Genomic DNA, 17,315 nt, shown 5'->3' on the forward strand with positions numbered 1-17,315 from the left:
TCCTCTACCAAAGCTAGAGCATCATGTTTCAGCTTCTCATTTTGGCTGACTGTCCCTTGATTTCTGTGGAGATTTGATATGCTCGACCAGTCTTATGCCCCTTGCTTTCTCTGATAGCACCCTGTCCTTCATTTCCTGGCACATCCTTGGGTTTCTCTTGTCCACAGCACAGCCTACTCTTCTTGTGTTTCTTAATTGGTCATATTTTCCAGAGCCATCTCAGCTCTTCTATCCTCACTTTTCTCACTCTCTGTATTAGTCAGGATTCATTCAGAACAGTAGAACCAGTAGAAGATGTACCTGTGAAGAGATTTGTTGCAAGGAATTGGGTTATATGTTAGTGGGACCGGCTGAGCAAGTCTGGTGGGAAGGCAGGCATCAGCAGAGGCAGGCTGCTTGTGGCAGGGGGACCTTCTTTCTCAGGGAAACCTTTGCTCTGCCCTATCTTGGTGTGCTAAGGCTGCTGTCACAAAGGTCCACAGACTGGGTGGTTTAAACAACAGAAATTATTTTCTCACCGGGAGACTTGAAGTCCGAGATCAAGGTGTTGGCAGGGTTGGTTTCTTCTGAGACCTCTCTCCTTGGCTTATAGATGGCTCTTTTCTCCATGTCCTCACGTGGTCTTCTTTCCATGTGTGTCTGTGTCTTAATCTCCTACTTTGATACAGGCACCAGTCAAATTGTATTAAAGCCCACCCGTATGACCCCATTTTACCTTGATTTTACCTCACTTTGTCTCTTTGAAGTCTCTATCTTCAAATTCAGTCACATTCTGAGGTACTGGGGTGTTAGAATTTGAACGCATGTATCTGAGGGGACATAATTCAGCCCTAATCACGGCCTATTCTATTTCTGTTCTCTTTAAGAAAACACTCTCCTCAAGCTTCAATTTTCATGAAAATTATGTATATAGTTCTCTTTTGTTTAATTTGAAGGAAAACATTACTCTTGTAAAGGCATACTTCTTTTAAAGTTAAATATAAGGATAAACAAGGAAAGAATTACTAGGACAAAAATAACAGGAATCAAAATTACTTGTTTGTTGGTCTGAAGTTTTGCCTTTTGCTTTTCTCATTAGTTTTCATTAATTCACCACTACCACAATAAAGATCTCTAGGGAGTCAGTCTTTTGCTACCCTTGCCCTGGGAGTAGAAGACTTTGGCTTTCTTATAGTTCAGCCTGGGCAGTGTTGAAATTTCTTAACGGGCAGCTTTATAAGAGACATAGGGAAAACAAACAAACAAAACAAAAACAAAACCAGAACCACAAAAATCCTCTGGAAATGCTTCCATTTCCAGAACTCAAATTTCTTCTCCAAAGGCAGCGAACCCATTCAAGCTTGCAAAAAAACCATTTTCTTGCTTATCAATTAGGGAACAGAGTGCTTCTCCAAGCCACTGACAGAAACCCCACTCTGCAGAGACCATCTTAGGTCACATGGCATATACAGACTCAGGTCACCCCTGAGTTGGTCTGGGCCCCGTGGTTGAATTTGTGTCAGTTCTAGGAAACTGTGGCTATCACAGAATTAAGGAAGAAGTGAGTTGACCCAATCAGAGTGTCTGATGAGTCTCTTTTCCATCCATGAAAAAGAGTATCGTTTCCTTCTCGAAGCTCTCATTGCAATCATGGCAATTGTATGTACACATATATTCCACATTCTCTCAAGTGTTACTGTAGCCTACCTTGGATAATATTGCCAGACTACTCCTAGCAAGGCACTGAAGGAAAGGCAGAGGCATCCTGGTATAATTAACCTTGTGTTACTCCATCTCTGACATCTGTCTTATCTCAGGCTTTGATTGAAAAATATGTTCTCATTTATCCTAAGTCCTCTCTTTGGAATCAATGTTGAACATTTCCTCAAAAGTAAGCATAGTGAAGATCTCTCCAGAAATTATTTTCCAAAAGTGCCTATCTTGCATTTCTCCAGGTAATTTTGTCATTTTACAAGCTCTTAAAAGAGAGACTTGATTTCATTTCAAGGGATGATGCGAATTTGCAAAGCGGAACTATTTTTTTTCCCTGTGGAACATGAGATTGCAGCTGAAATCCAAATCCTTGTGTTTCAGAGATCAGAAAAGAATCAGCTGTATACCACCCCCCCCCCAAAAAAAAGGAAAAGAAAGGAAAAAAAAGTCATCAGGCATAGAACTCCTAACCTTTAACAGACTCTAGGCACAATCGTAGTCTTCAAAATCACTTCTTAATTCTGTTGACCTTATGAGACTTTACAATTTTTCCTGGTGCCTATCTTCAACTTAGTTTTAGGAGGGACTTATTTCTGGCTGGGAGATGATTGCCCCTCTCTATTGATCACTCACCTGTATCTCTTGAGTAGCAAGCAGTATCTTTCTGTGAGCTGTGTAGCTGGCATTTTTTTCACCCCAGATTAACTTCTGGATGCACTCAATTGTCATTGCCCCAGGGGGCTCAGCCTGTCCTCAGTGCAAAAACCTAAAATTGTGTGGCTGCAAGATAGTCTTTTTTCTAAAGTTTGGCTTATGTGGTTTCAGTGATGCAAGTAATGCAGGCTCAAAAGTGTATTAACAAAAGATTTATTCCTCCACAGAAAATCAGCCAGTCTTTCTTTGTTTCTTTCTTTGGAGGGGATACTGACTTATTTCTGAGATAAGGAAAGTTTATGTAAGAAAGGAGATTTTAGGAGTGGGGATAATATTGTAAAAGGGGTGTGTGTGTGTGTGTGTGTGTGTGTGTGTGTAAACACTGACCCTTCCCTGGTCCAGCAAAGATGAAAGATGAGAAAAACAGAAGGCATGTGATGAACATGTGATAAATTGAGAGATCCCCAAAGACTGGTCTGAAGGTGGGGAAGGGAGGCCTTCATATTAAAAACAGCTAGAGTTACGAGTATTTAGAGACCCTTTTTCACAATGGGAACACTCTTCTGAGCTGCTAAGTGTTTACTCACTTAACTTCACAAGACAATGAACTCTCTCTGCTTACCATGTTGCTTTCCACCGGGGGTGGGGGTGGGGGCGGCATTTCCTACTGATAAGAGCACAGAGTAGAAGTTAATCTTGTCTCCTCTCTGCCAGCATCCTGTGGTACGCTTAGCTACTTCAGTTTTCTGTATAAAGTTGGAAAAAATCATCTAAGATATCTGTGTATTTCTAAATATCCAGATAGTTGTAGTCTGAGAAACAACATGTCAATCACATGAAATTTACAGTTGTTCTACTGTTGTCAGGTGTGATAAACACTCACGCTGTGTGCACAGCTGAGTCCACTAGAACATTGATGCTGGGTGTCAGGACCATGCCTACAGAGGATGAGCAGGTCCTGGCACCAGCTGTAGCAGTGAAATCACTGTTCTGCATTCTCCCACCCTGACAGCCTGCCCCCCTGCCTGACAGCTTGCCCCCCTTGCAAGGCGATGCATGTCCATCATTCTGGCCATACATCACTGCCAGCATGGTCGCTGAGGCTGTGACAGTCGTGGAACTCAGGGACACATCTGCTCCTCTGTTCTTTCTATAGCTTTTTCTCTTTGAATATGGGAGAGTAATTCTGGGGAACTGGAGGGACCTGACATCTGAATGAATCTGTGGATTCACATAGTGAATGTGAATATAGTGAGTATATTCAATTTCAGAGTCAGATGAAACAAGAACCAAATTTCCTTTCCTTCCGTTAAAAAATTAATAAGCTATTGCCCCTTAGTAAAGAATCATAGTTTCAATAGTAAATAATCCAAAAAGACATAGCAACTCAATTTTGAGATGAACTGGAAGCTATCTAGAGAATTAATGAAGCAAACTCATTATGTTTTCAGATAAGTTCTTCTGAAAATTCACATCAGTAAAGCCACCATTTCTGATCATTTAAAATATAAAATCTGGAATGCTCTGTATCTGGAAAACATGCCCAGGAAAATGAATAAGTCATGCATGTTGAGAGTGCAGAGAAAAGAATGTTGAGGGGCGCCTGGGTGGCTCAGTGGGTTAAGCCTCTGCCTTCAGCTCGGGTCATGATCTCAGGGTCCTGGGATCAAGCCCCACATCGGGCTCTCTGCTCAGCAAGGAGCCTGCTTCCCACTATCTCTCTGCCTGCCTCTCTGCCTACTTATGATCTCTCTTTCTGTCAAATAAATAACTAAAATCTTAAAAAAAAAATGTTGAAGCATGTCTCTCATTATGCTAGTTGTCCACTGTTGGTTTAAAAGGATTGCATTTTCCCAGGTGTCACAGAAATTTCCTTCTACTGAGCATGGTGTGTTAGGGGTCTTCAGAAGCTAGTGTAGCTCAGGTCTTCTAAGATAGTGAGTGGCCAGCTTCCTGTGGGTCAGGAGTGTTTGGTCACACTCATTTTCTTCACCAGGACCAAAGAGTGATTCTTCAGGTGTATTCTAAAGGCCTGTAGGCATTCTCCATACTAAAGGGTTCTATTCAGAAAAATGACCACTCAGGTATATGTTTGTTTCATTCTGTTGGAGCTGTGGTTTGAGGGCTACAGATTTTACTCCCTTTTGTCCACTAATTTGTGGTCTCAGGCAAGCCATTTACTTCCTCTTTACTCTGTTTCCTCACCCAAACAATGGGTATTGTTTGTGGGAAAACTGCAACACTGTAGTGTACTTGACAGCCTTTGTCTATAGATGGGCAGTGTGCTAGTATTCAGTATTAGTATTCCTTGACTCATGCCCCATTCCCTCATATCAAATGTTTTTTAACCTCATCATGCATAGTTACCACACTTATCAGAAGAGCTTTCAATCTTTAGCTGCTGGAAGGAGCAGATTCACAAAATCCCATAAATTCTCTGAAATTTCTGCCTCTTTAAGAAACTTATGAATGACAGCCCTGAATGCCTTTACTGATTAGCTGTGCACTCTGAGGACCCCTGAGAACTATCTCTTAGACAGCTTACTCTTCAGAAGAAGAGGGGGCAGTGGTATATAATGGGACTGTGAGGCAGTTTATTAGGGCTGTGGCAGGTAATGACCACCGCGATGACACCAGCAGCAGGAATGATGACTGAGGGGACTGGCATCCAGCGATCAATCAACAAATACCAAGTCCTGGGATGTGTACTTTGAGGGACTGTCTCATTTAGTCGTCAAGACAATTTTGCCAGATAAAGTTCTCAAAACAGAGGTTGTCCCATAATAAGCCCTCTGCGAACACTCCACATGGTTTTGCCTCTTGGTATTCAAGGTCCTCTGTGCCCTGACACCCCTTTACCCAGCTCTGTCAGGTTCTCATTACTGTAGCCATGAAAACCTCTCTCTCCAGATCCTTCTCAAAGTGCAAGATCCTGTCCAGGTTTTGTCTTCTTTAAAATGTGCCCCCATCGCTTCACTACACCCTGATCCTGCCCTGTTTTGTCCTCTAGTTTACGTTGTAATTTTGACTTCGTGGGTTGAAAAGCTCCTCAGGTCACAGTCAGTTTGTTGGTTTTCTCAGTCATTCTCAATGCCCAGTATATTATTGTATATGGAGCAGGCACTTTAAAATGTGTTGAAATAACGAAATGATGACTATAGGGGAGGAGGCTTGACTATAACCAGAGAGAAGAGAGGGTGTGTGTGTATTGTCAGCACGGGGGACAATTTCAGGTAAGAGCTAAAAATAACTGAAATCAATAAATGGAAAACAAGTTTGTATTTAAAGATAGATGGTCATTACCCAGCAAGATTATAGGTTTATTATGCTGTCATAAGGCTAAAAAAGAGCTCCTGACTAAAGAAGCATCATTTAATTTTAAAATAAAAAAAGCACTCGGGCAATGCACCTCAACAGCAAGGGACGCTAATAATTCAAGAATGAGTTTTTCTACCTGCACAGTATCTGAGCACAGCAGGCATATGGGAAGGACAAGAAGATGTGAGACTCTGTAGTTCAAGGTCAATATTCCCTTGCTGGTGTCTCATTTTTCTCAGAGCAAGTGCCAGGCTTTCCCAGAAAACCTGCGCGGAGACATTGGTTCCTGATAGCTCAGCAGATAACCTTGGGCATGTATGGCTGCCAGTCCAGAAGCCACCTCTTAATTTTCGGTAAAGAGAGCTCCAGTAGGAAGGTCTTGAATTAAGGTGCGATGAGGAACATTCCTTACTCCCAGAGATACCCTTTGACATGTGGCCGGGTGATGACCTTCGTCCTGACTGCCACCCTGGATTCTCTGGTTGACTTTTCCTCCCAGCCTGCTCCCTGCTTCCCGTCTGGTACACCTTACCATCACTTTTGGGTTTGTAACATTGACAAGTGTAGTGAGGACAGCCCACAGGCTTTGCTCTTTTAGTGCCATATGCTCCTGTGGTGTGTACGCTAAAAAGTGCAGCCACTCCCTGCCAGCCCACCTCCAGCTTCTCCACATGAGCCAAAACTTCCCACCCAGATGGTGCCATTTTATTTGAAATATTGCACATTTTTGTAAAGCAGGATGGATGAAATGGAAAATAATTTCATATCTTAACATAGTAAGAAAAGCTTACTCCCCCCTCCCTCAGGGTACATGTGACTAAAAGGACTAGCTACTATCTCCTTTTGATTAAATTAACAAAACCAGAGTGCTCAATCAGACGGTCTTATTATCACAGGGTGGAGGTCTTATTATCAAGGATCTGGTCCAATGTAGTACATAAAAGACTGTCAGTAAATATTTGTTGAACTTACAGTTTATTCACTAGTTTGAATCGTATCTGTCATTTCTCTCTTTTTGTGTGGTAGGTTTATAAGTATGTGTCTTCCAGAACCCTGGGAGAGGGGCCTTGCCTTGCTGCCCCTTTCAGATCATCCCATGGAGTCCCCACCTTTGCCAACATTAGAAACATCATGTTAGGATGCCTGGGAATCTCAAACAATTAGGCGTCCGCCTTTGGCTTAGATCTCGATCCCAGGATCCTGGGATTGAGTCCCACTTTGGGCTCTTGCTCAACAAGGAGTCTGCTTCTTTCTCTGCTCCCCTCTGCTTCTGCTTGTGCGCACTTGCTCTCTCTCTCTGAAAAATAAATAAATCAAATCTTGAATAAATAAATAAATAAATAAATAAACACACCACTTTACTTACCTGAGTCTAACTTGCTTCACTAATATTAGGGAGAAGACATAAATCTCCCGGCTAAACTCGAGAAGCAGTTGTCGTAAGTATCAGATAAAATACAAGGAGGACAAAGCACTGGCCTTGGTAAATTATACAGTGCTGGGGGCATTTAATAATGTGGAAACTGGCATCCAGCACCCAGGTTTGAGTCTTCCAATGCTGTTTATAACCATATTACTTTGATAAATGCATGTAACTCCCATGATTCTCAGTGGCATCATCCGTAGAAAAGGGATACTGATATCTACCATGTGAAGTTGAGGTGAGGACTGAATGGGATAAATGTGTGGGAGGTACACAGAGTCTGACGCAGGGAGTGTGTGAAATACGTGATTACTAAGATTGTCATCATTAACATGAACCATCTCAAAATGAGAGTGATGCCCTGACATTGGTATGCTGTTGGATTGGGGGATCTCCATGGCAGGAGGCTGCAGGTATGTCTTTAGGTCTCTGGTAGATGTCTCTGGCCCTGGAGGATGGTGACAGTCATAGCTCCTACATGAATGGTCCGGCCAGAGCTTGTTTCTCTCGAAGAGCTTTTGCTACAATCAGTATACTTAAAATTAATGTAATCTGTAGACATTTCGGTTATAGGTACTTATTCTCTTATTCTGAGAAATGATGACAGGATTTGGATTCTTTATAAGTTCAAGGCTTAAGCAATTTCATACATTTATTTGTTTAAGTACTTTTGAAAAGCTAAGAGAAAATTACTCCTCATTTTATTATTAAAGATATATATTTATACATATTTGCCTCAATTTATAAATTTACATTCTAGTTAGTTAACATATAGTATAATGTTGGTTTTAGATATAGAATTTAGTGACTCATCACACTTATAACACCCGCTGCTCATCACAAGTCCCCTCCTTAATGCCCATCACCCACCTAGCCCATCTCCCTGCCCACCTGCCCTCCAGCAACCCTCAGTTTGTTTTCTACAGTTGAAAGTCTTTTATGGTTTGCTTCCTTCATTCTCTCTCTCTCTCTCTTTTTTAAATTTTTTTGCCTCCTTCTCTTTTTTTCCCTTCCTCTGTGTTCACCTGTTTTGTTTCTTAAATTCCACATATGAGTGAAATCATATGGTATTTGTCTTTCTCTAACTGACTTATTTTGCTTAGCATAATACATAATTTCCATCCTTGTTGCTGCAAATGGCAAGATTTCATTCTTCTTATGGCTAACTAATATTCCATTGTGTATATATACCACACCCTCTTTATTCATTCATCAGTCAGTAGACACTTGGGCTCTTTCCATAATTTGGGCTACTGTTGATAAAGGTGCATATTACATTTTATTATAACTCATATTTCATTTCATTCACATTCTTCCAATATGTTGCAGGCATTATTTTTGCTATTGTCTTTCATATTAAAGCTGAACTATGGCTCTAACGAAAACTAGGTTCCTTTTTTTCTTCTTGTGGTGACTGACTGATGGCTTCCACATACGTAAGGGGGGGAGAGGAGTTAAAGACCATGAAATAAACTGGACATATTCTTTGGATTAGGAGCATTTTATTAATTATCTCAGGAGCTCTATGAGATAAACATTGTATTTCCCATTTTATAGTCGAGAAACTGAAGCTCCATTTTTAGTGACCTCTCCAAAATCTAACAGAGGGAAAAATAAGGACTGGAACCCAAGTCTACCCAAACAGGGAACTGTCTCATATGCCTAACTTCATAAAGTAAGAAGAGAATATCAGGGTCACTAAATATGAGAGCAAAGTCAGAGGCACTCCCCACTATAATCTTTGTTAATAACAGGGATTCTTGGATAGAAAGTAGATAGAATAGGAGGTTGGCTTGTAAGATGCCATTTTCAAACATAAAATTATACCTTATAGAAGACATTTGAACAGATAGCATTTCCGTCTTGCTCATTGGAAATATTTGCTCTGTCTCAGTAAGCGAATTTCCCTAGTTATCTATGCTTTTATAATACCTATGCTCTGAGCATTGGCCATATACATTTACTCATTATTTATTTATTAGAGAGAGAGAGAGAGAAAGATCACAAGTGGGGGAGGGGATGGGCAGAGGGAGAAGCAGACTCTCAGCTGAGCAGGAAACCTGACATGGACTCGATCCCAAGACCATGAGATAGTGATCTGGGCTAAAGGCAGACACTTAACGGGACTGAGCCACACAGGTACTCCACATTTAATAAAATTTATAGGCCACTTAACAATATTTGAGTGAAAATTGTAAAGGTGAAACATGACATATTTTAAAATAAGCTTCTCATTCTCCAGATTAAAGCACTGTTTAAATAGGAGAGCATCAGAATGGAAATCCACAGATACTGACTCTGTGCCATGCTTTACCATGCCTTCAGCCCAGCACAGACAAAACATTTTCTAGCACGAAGGAAAGAGAGGAGGGGAAGATTTGGGAGAGGGTAAGTGGGATGCTAAGAGTGATCCTGTATGTCACACATTTTGAGTCAAGTCATCTACTGCCTTTACCTCTGGTATGACCATTCGGTTTTATTATCTTATGTGACAGGACACGAAACTCAGAAAAGTCATACACTAAATCCAGACTCTGGATGACCTGACTTCATAGAAGACCACCTTGCCTCCCAGGAGAGCCAAGGTTGTTCTGTCACATGTTAAAAAACATTTCTCATGTAGAAATTCATTTATTGAAAGACACCCTAGCAGTGATCAATAAAAACCATTGATATTGATTTTATAAATAAAGATATTGATTTTATAAAGATTTTATAAAGCAATTTTCCATAGGACAGCTCCTTATAAGTGACCCTAAATAACAGTTAAAACCATAACATTAAGAAGGTATGTGGGGCATGACTGAATTAATTATGATAAGGTCTATAAATCTGAGGTGTATAGAAAGTAATTAACATGGATTTCCCCTACATATTCAGAGGCATTTGGCCTCTGAAAACCTGCTGATACTGTTTGGAATGTTTCATGCCCTATAGATCCCTCAGGGAGCATTCTCTTGGTAAAACAGTCCTCTTAATTCAGTTTTAGTTGAAAGTAGAATTGTTCTAAACTTCATGTTATAATGGAAAGAATAATTTGGCCTTAAAGGCAATGTTTTTGGTCTCTTTTGAAAATTACTGTCCCCTCAGTTGGAAGAAGAAACAACTTATGTGTTTAAAAAATCTCTCAAGATGAGAATAAAGAAGAACTGAGTTCTCACCTACTGTGCTAGATTACATTTTGTGCTGTGATGTGTATAAGGAAGAACTCAGCCAGCTTTATTTACATAATGCATTTACAATGAAAAACTAATGGCACACTGGCAAACAAAAGTCAACAAACTTAGCTGTGTTTTAGCCATTGAAATTGAATGTATTTTAAAAATGAAAACCATTTTGAATTTTCAAAAGACGTAATTACAATGATGGATTTCTCAAAATGACCCTGTAGAAAAGTTGTAGAAGCTTTATCTTTTGTTTTACACAGTGAAGAGGAAGAAATAAAAAAGTATAAAAAATGCTTAAAAGCAAGCAACTCCAGGTAGGATTAAAATGAATTGCCAGTCACAAAATAAAGACCAACCTGTATTATGTGCGAGTCTGTCAAAAAGATCTGTTATGTATATTCATCTATTCATCTATGCTATTTTATTTGCACTGTATTTTGAACAAAGCACCAGAATAAAAGCTAAGTCAAGTCAAAGATTTTTGTCTACTTTTTTCCTATTACCTTTAATGTCTAGAACAGTCCTTTTACATATTAGATGCTCAACAAATATGTAAAGAATAAGTGAATGAAAAACAAATTCAATAGTTCAAAGGTTGTTACAAACACATTTGGATTTGTGTTACAAACACACTCATGGATTTGATACAAAGTTGAAGAGAAATGCTCTTGTTTCTTGTCTTTTAGATACACAAAGATGAAGACAGCAACCAACATTTATATATTTAACCTGGCGTTGGCAGATGCTTTGGTTACTACAACCATGCCCTTCCAGAGCACGGTTTATCTGATGAATTCGTGGCCATTTGGGGATGTGCTGTGCAAGATAGTCATTTCCATTGACTACTATAACATGTTTACCAGCATATTCACCTTGACCATGATGAGTGTGGACCGATACATTGCTGTGTGCCACCCCGTCAAAGCTTTAGACTTCCGCACCCCCATGAAGGCAAAGATCATTAACATCTGTATTTGGCTCTTATCATCATCTGTTGGCATATCTGCGATAGTCCTTGGAGGGACCAAAGTCAGGGAAGGTAAGAACAGTTGTGTTCATCTCATTTTTACAATCCTACTTCTAATTAGACAAACTCTTAGTTTGGAAATGAGCAGGACACATATCTAGGGGAAAAACCAAAAACCAGTGGAAACACAAGGCATAAATCCATGGAAGGTGAGAAACACAACACTTTTATGCTTTCTATGTCTAAACATAGGATGGATAAAGACATTACCCAAACATAGATGCCCAAACTATCTGCTACTCTGGAAGAGTTTATCAGAATCTGGAGAGGTGGGGATGAAGCAGGGAACCACAGGCATGTGGATTTTTAGAATACAATCTATTGCATGCTGGCAATTGTAAGATACACCTACTTGGTCCTCTTCTTTCTCCTTAAAAAAGGATGCTAAATCATTAGAAACCTATGCTGACTCTTTACGCATTTTCTTTAGGGATTAATCTCCATGTCACCATTATAACTCCTTCATTTGGTTGTAGGACATTCAGAATTGGGTTCACTGATGGATGATAGTACACATGAGCAAAACTTAGGTTTTGGTTATACTAGTTCTTACGCAATGCGAACAGGATACCTGATATTTTCCCAGTATTACTAGGGTAGTGGTTCTCACCCTGGGCTGCATGTTGGATTCACGTGGGTACTTCAGAAAATACAGATGATCCTTGAATAATGTTGGTGTACCAACCCCAGGCAGTCAAAATTCTTGTACTACCTTTGACTCCCCAAACTTAACTACTGATAGTGTACTGTTGACTCAGAAGCCTTACTGATAACATAAACAGTTGATTAATACATATTATATGTTATATGTTTGTATGCTGTATTCTTACAATAAAGTAAGCTGGAGAAAATAAAGTGTAATGGAGAAAATCATAAAGTAAAGAAAATTAATTTTTAGTACTGTTCTGTAATTAAAAAAAAAAAAAACTGCATGTAAGTGCACATGTGCAGTTTAAACCCATGCTGTTCAAGGGCTATACTGCTGCCTCGGTCCCACGCCTGGAGGCTCTGGTTTAATTGACCAGAAGCACAGTCTTTGTATTGAAGTATTTTTAAAGATTGACTGACTGATTGATTGATTGATTGATTGATTTATGGGGGGTAGGTATAAGGAGGGGGAGAAGGAAACCTAAGGGGGGCTTGATCCCAAGATCCTAGCTGAGACCAAGAGTCAGATGCTTAACATCTGTGCCACCCATGCACCCCTGGGTGTTAAGATTTTTAAGATGTCCCTAGGGACTCTAATATGGCCAGGGTGAGGACTACTGTCCCATCAGTTTTACTTTACTAGTAAAAGTAAAGCTATGAAAATATCTTTGGTCTTAGTAGAAATCCGTTGGGGAGAGGGGAACAGAACCATCACTTTGGACTTTATAAATGCTGTTTATTGTTGTAGCAGTTCTCTAAAAAGTCTAGTTTATTAGGGAGGCTCATAACCTTGTAAATACAGATAATTGAATATGTGTAGTAGGGACCTACCAGATCATAGAAAGGGCAGGTGCTAAAGTCATAGCTTCTCCAGTATAGTCCACATTTGTAATGAAACACAATCTTTTCCCTCTTAAACTATAAAATGAATTTCCAGCTTAGCTGTGGAAGGTGTTAAGCTATAATATTTGGTAAATTTTAAGATATGCCAAACTTTATCAGAGAAGCATTTTAAAATATGATTAATTATACACAGGATTTTGTTTCTTTGTGTATATAACAAATGGATATATAGTTGCAAGAAATGCTTTAGCCTAGGGTGTTGATGTTTAATAACTGGATTCAAAAGGAGAGGCTGCATATACCCCATGAGGACTAGAAGAATGGGCCAAGTGATAAAAGAAGGTTGCAATTTTCCCTAGGCAAGTGAGGAACTGATTTTGATATTTCATGACATACTTGCAGACTTAGCCACTGGACTCCTCTAATCATTGTCAGAAAAATGACATCATAGAAGCAATGGATTTCAATTCAGTTTTTGAAAGACAAAATGAAGATAAATGTAGGTTTTCCAGGAAGAAGTTGCTGTAGATGAATGTGTGCAGATGCCATGAAAGAAAGGATCCACCAGTGTTGGGAGATTAATTTGTGCAGCAAACAGAGGGGAAAATGGGAAAAATTAAAGTAGTTTTGTAGAGAGCTCATTTCTTTCTTTGTTTCTTCTTCTTTTTTTTAATTATAAGAAGATGATTCTTAAAACAATTTTCTAAAGTGGATTTTGAGTATGTGATGAAAGATTGTCTCTGAACCATCTAGTACATTCATTTTTGAGTGCTAAATGACACTCAAAGACTGTTGGGTGACCAAGAGGAGTATTTTAGACAATCTCTGCACCCTGAATCAGAACTGAATGGCATTGGTAGTTTATACTGTCATGTTTGTGGAGAATGCTTACTGAAGGAAATCAGGCATCAACTACCTTAGAACACATCTACCTTGATGAGAAATTTCAGTTAATGCTTCTGAGTTTCTTTCTGGTTTCTTTTTGGTTAAGACCACAGATTCTGGAAGCAAAGTGCCTGAGATTGAATCCTGATTTCATCATTTATGGACACTATCCTTTTGGAGACATTACTTAGATTTCTGTCCCTCAATGTCCTTATCTGCATAATAGGGATAAATAATAGTGTCTACCTCCTAGGTGTTTTCCAGATCTAATGAGTCAGTGCATGGAAAGTTAAGAAGCAGGGCCATGTCTAGTAAGCCATTGATAAATGTTAACTAGCATCTTTATCTGACATAGTGATTTTAACTGGTCCTGCCTTATTGCTTATGTTTATTAACATCTGTAGGGTATTCATTCAATATGAGGGCCCTTGCGTGCAGCAAGAATTTCACTTTATGGGTATATCATGTTAAATATAACATTTTACACAGTATACATGTGTGTACTATTTATTTTGGGAATTCATAGTCTGTTTATTACCACTACTATAATTACTAAGTTATGGTAATGACTACAAACAGAAACAGAATTATTCTTAACAAAAAGAATAAACACAAGGCAAGCTTTAGTTTAGATATTAGAACTAACTCCATAATTATGACAGCCTTGAGACATTGGAACATGTGCTACAGAAAGCTACAGCCTTTTAATATTACTATAAAGAGAAAAGAAAGACTTTAGAAAACCACTTTATGAACAAAAAGCAGTGCATATTTCATGTGAACAACTCAGTGAGTTAGAGTTAAATATACACCTGTGAAACCATCACCCCATCAAGACCACAGACATCTGTCACCTCCTAAAGTTTCTTTCTGCCTTATTATTTTTCTTATGTGATAAGAAAATTTAGCATAAGATCTAACCTCTTAGCAAATGTTGAGTATGCTGTACAATATCATTAGCTATAAAACCTAACTGCATAGTAGATCTACAGAACTTTTTTTTAAAAGATTTTACTTATTTATTTGACAGAGAGAGAGAGAGATCACAAGTAGGTAGAGAGGCAGGCAGGGGGGTGGGAAGCAGACTCCCCGCTGAGCAGAGAGCCCGATGGGAGACTCAAACCCAGGACCCTGCTGAAGGCAGAGGCTTAACCCACTGAGCCACCCAGGGGCCCCTCTATAGAACTTTTTTACTTGCTTAACGGTAACCTTTGGCCATTGCCTCCCATCCTTCCTGCCCCAAGCTCCTGGAGACCACAGCTCTACTCCTGCTTCTGTGAAATTCCACATATAAGGGAGATCATATAGTTTTTGTCTTTCTGTGTCTGGCTTATTTCATTTAGCATAATGTTCACCAGATCTATCCATGTGGCCACAAATGGCAGGATTTCTTTCATTTTAATAACTGAATAATATTCCATTGTGTATGTGTATATACACACCATATACCACATTTTCTTTATCCATTCATCCATTGGTGCACAGTTCCCCCCCCCAGTATCTTGGCTATTGTAAATAATGCTGAAGTGAACATGGGAGTATAGATATCTTTGAGATATTGATTTCCTTTGGACATATACCAAGTGGAACTACTGGATTATATGATAGCTCTATTTTTAACTTTTTTTTTCCAATTTATTTATTTTCAGAAAAACAGTATTCATTATTTTTTTCACCACACCCAGTGCTCCATGCAAGCCGTGCCCTCTATAATACCCACCACCTGGTACCCCAACCTCCCACCCCCCCCCCACCACTTCAAACTCCTCAGACTGTTTTTCAGAGTCCATAGTCTCTCATGGTTCACCTCCCCTTCCAATTTACCCAAATTCCCTACTCCTCTCTAACGCCCCTTGTCCTCCATGCTATTGGTTATGCTCCACAAATAAGTGAAACCATATGATAATTGACTCTCTCTGCTTGACTTATTTCACTCAGCATAATCTCTTCCAGTCCCATCCATGTTGCTACAAAAGTTGGGTATTCATCCTTTCTGATGGAGGCATAATACTCCATAGTGTATATGGACCACATCTTCCTTATCCATTCATCCGTTGGAGGGCATCTTGGTTCTTTCCATAGTTTGGCGACTGTGGGCATTGCTGCTATATAGCATTGCTGCTATACAGATGGCCCTTCTTTTCACTCCATCTGTATCTTTGGGGTAAATACCCAGGAGTGCAATTGCAGGGTCATAGGGAAGCTCTATTTTTAATTTCTTGAGGAATCTCCACACTGTTCTCCAAAGAGGCTGCACCAACTTGCATTCCCACCAACAGTGTAAGAGGGTTCCCCTTTCTCCACATCCTCTCCAACACATGTTGTTTCCTGTTTTGTTAATTTTGGCCATTCTAACTGGTGTAAGGTGATATCGCAATGTGTTTTTTTTTTTTTTTTTCTCTTCAAGTATGTGGGTTTTTTTCCCCCCAATTTATTTATTTTCAGAAAATCAGTATTCATTATTTTTTGACCACACCCAGTGCTCCATGCAAGCTGTGCCCTCTATAATACCCACCACTTGGTACCCCAACCTCCCACCCCCCCGCCACTTCAAACCCCTCAGATTGTTTTTCAGAGTCCATAGTCTCTCATGGTTCACCTCCCCTTCCAATTTACCCAAATTCCCTACTCCTCTCTAACGCCCCTTGTCCTCCATGCTATTGGTTATGCTCCACAAATGAGTGAAGCCATATGATAATTGACTCTCTCTGCTTGACTGATTTCACTCAGCATAATCTCAATGTGGTTTTAATTTGAATCTCCCTGAGGGCTAATGATGATGAGCATTTTTTCATGTGTCTGATAGCCATTTGTATGTCTTGATTGGAGAAGTGTCTGTTCATATCTTGCCTCAACGTGAGACAGGAATCCATCAGAATCTTAGAGGAGAACATAGGCAGTAATCTCTTTGATATCAGCCACAGCAACTTCTTTCAAGATACGTCTCCAAAGGCAAAGGAAACAAAAGTGAAAATAAACTTCTGGGACTTCATCAAAATCAAAAGCTTCTGCACAGCAAAGGAAACAGTCAAAAAAACAAAGAGGCAACCCATGGAATGGGAGAAGATATTTGCAAATGACAGTACAGACAAAAGGTTGATATCCAGGATCTATAATGAACTCCTCAAACTCAACCCACACGAAACAGACAAACGCATCTATTTTTAACTTTTTGAGGAACCTCCATACTGTTTGCCAGAGTGGCTGTACCAGTTTGCGTTCCCACCAATGGAGGTTCCCTTTTCTCCATATCCCTGCCGACACTTACCTTTTTTTAAATGTTTGAGAATAGCCACAGTAAGAAGTATGAAGTGATATCTCATTGTGATTTTTATTGGCACTTCTCTGATGATTGGTGATGTTGAGCACCTTTTTGTAATCCTGTTGGCAGTTTTTAAGTCTTCTTTGGAGAAATGTCTATTTAGATTCTTTGCCCATTTTAAATCAGGTTATTTGCTTTCCTGCTATTGAGTTGTATGATTTCCTTGTATATTTTATTTATTTATTATTTTTTAAAGATTTTATTTATTTATTTGACAGACAGAGATGACAAGTAGGCAGAGAGACAGGCAGAGAGAGGAGGAAGCAGGCTCCTTGCTGAGCAGAGAGCCAGACGTGAGGCTCGATCCCAGGACCCTGGGATCATGACCTGAGCTGA

At 39.6% G+C, this 17,315-nt stretch overlaps 1 protein-coding gene across 2 annotated transcripts in view; it reads left to right on the top strand.

Annotated features, from left to right (window-relative positions):
- OPRK1 (opioid receptor kappa 1) overlaps window positions 1-17,315 on the top strand; it is a 32,425-nt gene that overhangs the window by 5,211 nt on the left and 9,899 nt on the right. Inside the window, exons 1-2 of one of the 2 annotated variants that reach the window (XM_044244487.1) lie at window positions 9,428-9,475; window positions 10,941-11,293. In XM_044244487.1, coding sequence (XP_044100422.1) covers window positions 10,951-11,293 — 343 coding nt within the window. In that variant the 5' untranslated portion in view covers window positions 9,428-9,475; window positions 10,941-10,950. Of the gene's footprint in view, window positions 1-9,427; window positions 9,476-10,940; window positions 11,294-17,315 lie in introns of those variants that run through there. The other variant, XM_044244486.1, reaches the window with a different exon arrangement.

This window comes from Neovison vison, chromosome 4 (genome assembly GCF_020171115.1).
Source record: "Neovison vison isolate M4711 chromosome 4, ASM_NN_V1, whole genome shotgun sequence".
NCBI lineage: Eukaryota > Metazoa > Chordata > Mammalia > Carnivora > Mustelidae > Neogale > Neogale vison.